The sequence below is a fragment of the Penaeus vannamei genome, unplaced genomic scaffold (genome assembly GCF_042767895.1).
Source record: "Penaeus vannamei isolate JL-2024 unplaced genomic scaffold, ASM4276789v1 unanchor581, whole genome shotgun sequence".
In the NCBI taxonomy this organism is placed as follows: Eukaryota; Metazoa; Arthropoda; class Malacostraca; order Decapoda; family Penaeidae; genus Penaeus; species Penaeus vannamei.
This window is the reverse complement of record NW_027213585.1, coordinates 5,001-12,500: the sequence shown is the minus strand read 5'-3', so window position 1 is coordinate 12,500 and position 7,500 is coordinate 5,001. Positions and strand designations below refer to the sequence as shown.

The 7,500-nt window shown below is 41.7% G+C and overlaps 1 protein-coding gene across 2 annotated transcripts in view; it reads right to left on the bottom strand.

Annotated features, from left to right (window-relative positions):
• Positions 1-7,500, bottom strand: part of LOC113813412 (ankyrin-1) — a gene marked incomplete at its 5' end in the record, with an annotated part of 12,323 nt that overhangs the window by 941 nt on the left and 3,882 nt on the right. The window contains 7 exon segments of one of the 2 annotated variants that reach the window (XM_070119726.1): positions 936-1,201; positions 2,333-2,431; positions 2,753-2,843; positions 2,962-3,248; positions 3,410-3,508; positions 6,563-6,661; positions 6,883-6,997. In XM_070119726.1, coding sequence (XP_069975827.1) covers positions 936-1,201; positions 2,333-2,431; positions 2,753-2,843; positions 2,962-3,248; positions 3,410-3,508; positions 6,563-6,661; positions 6,883-6,997 — 1,056 coding nt within the window. 2 annotated transcript variants of the gene reach the window in all.

The following is a 7,500-nucleotide window of genomic DNA, read 5'->3' as shown; positions in this document are numbered from 1 at the left end:
TAGATTTTCTTATAAATAAGTTATTCCAAATATTAAGATGAATGAACAGAATTTATTCACAAAATATCTTTATCGACGGACATTTTCTCGAATGACTGGAAACGGACAAGGCTGACAAATGCTCTTGCCATGGAAGCAATTTGCTTTCTCCAACCTCTGGAAAGTTAACATTTAAAAGACAACACAGCTATATGGAAGCACAGAAACCGCGAATATTATATGAATCACAATCAGTACTGATACAAGGAACATATTCATGTTGATTTGAACGAATGAAATTGACTCAATTGATACAAATTAACGAAACTTGATTAGAGATGGGGCTCACCCTTTACACTGATCCCTGTCTAACATTTAAATTAATCAAACAAGATATCGAGATAAATAACCATCGTTACGATCAATACACAAAGGTTAATTATCCACATAAGAAAAAATGCACAACTATTACTTGCTTACATTATAGTGAATCATATACTATTCTTTAACAATGTAGTTTGTCCATTCGGATCTCCCGTTTTCTTTCATGGTCTGGATCCGCTTTAATTAAGAACTTATTATTCACTGGCAATATTACTAATGATCTAAATAGAAGTTGAAGTTATTGGCTGCTATGTAGCATGATGACAGTACACTACATTAATTACACACACAGACACACACACACACACACACACACAGTACACTACATTAATTACACACACACACACACACACACACACACACACACACACACACACACACACACACACACACACACAGTACACTACATTAATTACACACACACACAGTACACTACATTAATTACACACACACACACACAGTACACTACATTAATTACACACACACACACAGTACACTACATTAATTACACACACACACACACACACACAAAGACGCCCTAAGTTCCTAAATTCGCCGCACTCGTCCCTTACCTCCAACAAGTAGATGGCCGCGCCCAGCCTCCCGCACTGCCGCGCCACATCCACAGGCGCCAGGGAAGTGTTGCTGATGTAGGAGGGGTCCAGACCGCCCATTTCCACCAGCCACTTCATCACCTCAATGTGGCCTTCCTCGGCCGCGAAGTGAAGGGCAGTGAAGCCATCGGCCGTGATCGCTCCCAGGTCGCAGTTCGTTCTCTGGAGGAACTGCAGCGTTTCCAGGTGGCCGCCTCGGCTCGCGTAGTGGATGGCTTGGAGACCTGGCGGTGGAGAGGGCGGGTGCTGAGGGAAATGGAGGGAGGGAGGGAGGGAGGGGGAGGGAGGGAGGGAGGGAGGGAGGGAGGGAGGGAGGGAGGGAGGGAGGGAGGGAGGGAGGGAGGGAGGGAGAGGTAGGAGAAAGACTAGAGAAAGAGGATGAGTTCCGAGAGGGGAGAACTTGTGGCTTCAGTAATTCTTTTTTTCAGGTTAGCATGCGCATAATGCATAATTTTCATGATATTCAAGTCCACATTCTACAAATTCTATTAGTTGATTAAACTGTGCAATTTTTTCGGCGCACTCCCTGTTCACGTGAACGGCCGCCTAGTACCGGCACTTGGTTGCTCGCGGGGACACGCTCAGAGATCTTACTTAGACCTAGTTTAATTCTAGAGCTCCTTTAATTTTGTTAAATGGTCTCCTGGTCTCAGGCATTTGTCTCCATGTGTTGCTAACTTCGTATCCCTCTTGAAGTACGCGCATAGATAGCTCAGTGATACAAGTTCTGTAGACTCGTTACCTAAGGGTGCGTCGACACCAGCTGGATACAAATTGGAAACATTGTGGGGGACGCGATAGGAGACATTCGGATACAAATCCACTGATATGTATGGGGACATATCTGTTACAATAGTGAGAGACATGTCGGCAATAAGAGTCGCCTTGGTGAAATGTCCACACCAAGTTGGTCTGTTGGTTGGTGGGAGGTCTCTGACGACATGACCTCGTCCGATTGCTAACATGTCGCCCAACAAATCCGAACCAACATGTCTACTACGATGTTCCCAACTTCAAAATTTGTTATCCAACTTGTCAGTCTTAATGTTCTCGCCGTGTTTTGCTACTGGTGTGGACGCACCCTTATATATACTGTATGTAACGTAAAAGCACTCGTTCAGTATAATTCGACAGGTATTTTTAGAAGGAGAAGAAGAGGGATGGGAGAAGGAGAGGGAGTAGGAAAGGGAAAGGTAGTGGGAGTGGGAGTAGGAGAGAAAGAGCATAAGACTAGTGATGGATGGATAGATCGTGAAAAAAAGAGTGAGTGAGAGAAAAACAAAAGAAAAGGAAGGACAACATATAGGAGACGTATTTGTTTCCTCTATATTCCTATCCTCTCTCTTTCAACTCACCTCCTTTGTCTGTTGCATCTTTCGAAACTCCCGCTTTGAAGAGTTCATGGATGGCGTCGTGGTGGCCATGGAGAGCAGCAGTGTGGATGATCAACCGACCTGATAATCATAAACATATTCATAATCTATTTGAATACGATCTATTTCTACCTAAATATGATCTATTTCTGTTTAATTAATATCCATTTTTATTTAATTGATATTTATTTCTAAGTAATATATATTTCCATTTAATATATATTTCTAATTATGTACTAATATTTATTTCTATTTAAGTACTATCTATTTAAATTTGTGTTATCTATTTACCATCTGTTCGTTCTGAAAGACCTTTTAGCAAGTTTACTCGTTAACTTGTTTCATATAAAAACAATGTGTTAATTCCACATGAAAAACAAAGAGAAAGAGTGATATTCATACCGTTTTCTGGGTCTGGTATCTCAAGGTTTATTCCCTTGCTGATTTTGTCTTTTAGCACCTCGAGGTCTCCGGTCACACCAGCCTCATGCAGCTTCAAAAAAAGAAACAGTTTCTCAGATCACAATATTGGTACGAATTCGACTGATTTTATGTTATGGTTTACACAAAATATGCATTAATATTGCAGATTCCTGTGCGCGCGCCTTTACCTGCAGCTGGTCTTGCGGCAAATGGCGTCGGAGAGTGGCGGCCACTTCCCTGTGTCCCTCGTTCTGGGCATAGTAAACAGCCGTTCTGCCTGATGTGTCTTCTTGGTAGATACTAATATCATCTTGTTTCAGCAACCATTCGACGACATTGACGTTCCCGAACTCGGCTGCTAAATGGAGCGCCGACTTCTGTTCGTGAGTGAGGGCTGTGACATCGCAGTGAGGAGCCATTGCTTCGATCGCCTCCAGGTGTCCTCCTCTGCTCGCCAGGTGGATTGCAGTCAGACCTGCAAATTACCGTACTGACTGTGGGTCGATGCAAAGCATGGAGTCTGATGATGTATTTTGTATGAATGTGTGTGTGGGGGGGGGGATTTGTTTGTTTTACCCATCTAACTACAGCTGTTTTGTAACAAGCAGTTAATGAATGCCATGGATACCAGCTTACCTTCATTAGTTGTTGCCCTGGTGTTGCAGTTTTTTGCGAATAACAACTTTATAAATTCCGTGTGCCCTCCCCAAGCGGCCAGGTGGAGAGGCGTTAAACCTGAAATGGGAAGCAATGACGGCAAAACTGTATAAACGAATAAGGCTGTTGGGTAGATATTCAGAATACCTTCGATTTTAGCATCGATGGATTGTTCTCTGCTATCCAATTATATGGAAAAATGCCGTGGAAGCCCTGTTACCTGCAACTTTGACCCCGATAGCAGGAGGGCATGAAAGATACCAGGGAAAATCCAGGGTAAAAAGTAAATAGAGTACAGTAAATAAGTAACTATAGCAATAAGATACAATACTTAAAGTACTGCATCATGTAATGCAGAGGGTTGCGCCCCCCACGATACACCTTGGAAGACAATCACCCACGTATGTACAACATTATCACATGGCTCCATCACCCTTCCAGCTGAACACTCTCACAGCTCGACGGCTTCTACCATGCAGGTTAGTAATATCATACCTAGGCTATGCTTTGCCGTGTTCGCTCTATAAGTAGGTTATATGCTCTATTTTGCCATTAATTATTTTCTGACCAGGGAGGGGTCACAGTCCCCTACAGTACACAGTGCATTGACTTGTGCGTTGTATATTATTACTTTAGTGACCTATTTACTGTAATCTATTTTTGACAACGCAATATCCCTGGTACCTTTCATGCCCTCCTCTGCTATCGGGACCGAGAATGTTTGGGGTGGGGTGGGGTGGGGGGTTCCGGTACATAATTCCTACATATATGTGTATTAGAGAGTGAGAGGAATCCGTCCATACCAAAATCGTGGTGATCAGATATGCGAAAGTGTTCTAAACAATTATCACGAAGGTGCCAAGAAAAGCATAGAGTATTCCTACTGTGCATATGTGGCAGTTAAAAATGCCTGTCTAATAATCACTGTCTAAACAGTCTCAATAAATGTAATGTGTACAGCTTATCGTGAACACAATAAATTATCCGTTTGCATAATCAATTACAGAGCGCAGCACTGAATCTGTTCTTCAAAACGCATTCATTTTCCGCTGGCACCACGGAAATCGTGGTCATTTTGGCTCGCGGAGTCACACTTGCCGATGACAACCACGGAAACAGTCCGACTAGAATTCTAAACACAGAAAGATGGGTTCAACCCTCGCACATGCTCTGGTGATGATGGACGTTATTCTGGCAATATGGTGACGGTTTAATGCGAAACGAATGTGTAATGCTCAATAAGGGCGTATTCTCGCTACTCTCACCTGGACACAAATGTAAACAAACAGGCGAGCAGCTAGTTACAAACTTCTATCTGTTTTTATTAAATACAAGAGAGAATTTTGCCAATTTTTAAATATTATTCAGAGTTTAGACTGTCTTTTTGAATCGTTATATATTACAAATACTTTTTTTTTTACATTACTCTAACGATCATCTATTATAGCTTATGATTTGAACCACGGAAACTTGCCAGCTAAAACGATAATTATCGTTTGACTGGAATTTATCGCATTTACCCAGAATGCAAGCGGTAGCGAAAAAAAAAAAAAAACACGAAACGTGAAAGAACCACGGAAATTGTTCTAGTGTGACACCCCCTTAACCGTTGAAAAAAGGTTTACGTGTGCACTTGTATAGATCCTTCAGTGAATAACCTACCCTTTGGAAATACCTGGCAGAGTAATTGCCATATCACGGATGAACATATACATCCACACAATGTATAAATAGAACATGGGACATATATCAAGTTGATCCCATATTGCTCAACTCAACGCCTTTGACTAAGTCCTTTGCAGAAGTCTGACACTTAAATTACAGTAAATAACGACCTTCTTTCGACATCTAACTCTTCGGCTAGACTTTTTGCTTACGACAGTCTTTTATTTCGACCAATTAACACTGACGACGAGTGCAGATTCCAATCCGACAGAGACTCACTAAAACAGTGAAAAGTTCGAGGCATATGATCTTCAAACCTGATAAATGCAAGGGCCTCCGTTTCACCAGATCACATACACCAATATAATCCACCCACTCCCTACACAACCAACATATGACACCCATAACATCCTACAAATACTTTGGAGGACACCTCACAAGCAATCTTTCCTTTAACACACATTGACTTTATCAGGAATACTGCAAACGGGACACGGGTTTCCGAGGAGGAACTGTACACCAGACACAAAACACATAGCTTACAACACACTCGTGCGGACAACACTTGGGTACTGTACGGCTGCATGGGACCCCTGCACGAAGCACAACATTGGGAAGCTCGAACAGGTTTATTACACATTTACACGCGTATACCTGGTAAAACAACTCAAAAACAGATAAACATGGATCTGCTCGAGACAAGACAAGCGCACGGTCTTTATCATGTACAAAATAGCACAGCTTTATAGAAATTAATAATGATCATGAATACATACAAACAGCACACACGTAGCATACGAAACACACAACCGTAAATTCCTCACATACTATACCAACACCGACTCTTTCTTCCCACGTACCAGACGCGACTGGAACAGGCTAACCCAGCATATTGAAATAAGAATACTCAACACACACAACATCACATGAGGGATGTACGCTTACCAGCGCCCTCTAAATTATCTCTGAAGTTAATAAATGCAAGAACTCGTAATCGTGTAAATAAGTGCACTAGCTCTATGGTTTTTACTGTAATGTCGAGTCACAGTAGTAGGTTTATTACAAACATCAACATGCCAAAGAGACCCACATACTGTCCGATGGCGACGGCGAGCCAGTTGCGTGTAAACATCCTACGAGCTAAATGGTGGTCAATATCAAGGCAAATTCAGCAACGGGGTCATAAAAATATCCCCTCCCACCACCCCCTATCCTCCCTGTCACTCTTCCACCCGCCCCCTCCCACCAACCCCATCCCCACGCCCACACAGCACTTGCAGTCTCACAAGCAACACTCAGATGGGTCTATATGATAAGTTGGGATTAATTTATTGCATCTGAACTCCTCTGTATAAGTGCTTATATAGACCTTGGTTAACATTAGCGTCACACAACACTTCGACACTGATCCATAAATCTGTGCTCCTACAATCGTAAACTAGGAAAAATGTATTGGCTATAACTCACCTTTACTATTCTTACAGTCGACATTAGGTCCATGGTTCAGTAGAAAGGCAGCGATAGATGTGTGGCCCTCATCAGCAGCGAAGTGTAGTGGACTCCCGTCTGTGCAAAAAATCAAAGGGTCTATTCTAGTGGAAACGAGAGGAGGAGGAGATGAAGATGAGGAAGAAGAAGAGGTAGAAGAGGAAGAAGCAGAAGAGACAGAGGAAGAAGAAGAAAGAGAGAGATAGGAGATAGAGGGAGATAAATAGAGAGAAGGGATGAGAGGCAGAGACAGATAAATAACTGCCAGAGAACCAATCGATCCTTAGCACTTCACCGACCTAAAGTACCTAGCTCGTTTTCTTCCTGGAGAATAGTGTTGACATCAAACCCTTCGCTGATTTTCTCTTCGATCGCCCTCTGGTCTCCTCTTCTCAGCGCTTTAACTATTTTGTTCTGGAAAACAAGCATTCGTTGTTGTTTTTTTTCTTTTTCTTTGTTTGAGCACGGATATATTAATCATTCGTAGGTACATTGCTTCCGGATATGGTAATTTTTGGAAGGGGTGAAGTAATGGAGATGGTTATACTTGAGAAATATATATATATATATATATATATATATATATATATATATATATATATATATATATATATATATGTGTGTGTGTGTGTGTGTGTGTGTGTGTGTGTGTGTGTGTGTGTGTGTGTGTGTGTATGTGTATGTGTGTGTGTGTGTGGGTGTGTATGTGTGTGTGTATGTGTGTGTGTGTATGTGTGTGTGTGTGTGTGTGTGTGTGTGTGTGTATGGTTGTACTTAATCTTACGAAAATATAATAATTGTAATTTTCTTGTACAAATATAAGTAGGAATGGAAAAGACAAAGCTGTATCATGCTACAAATAAAATGGCTACCGTAAATAAATTAAAAAATATATAATTTGTTAAGAAGTAAATCTA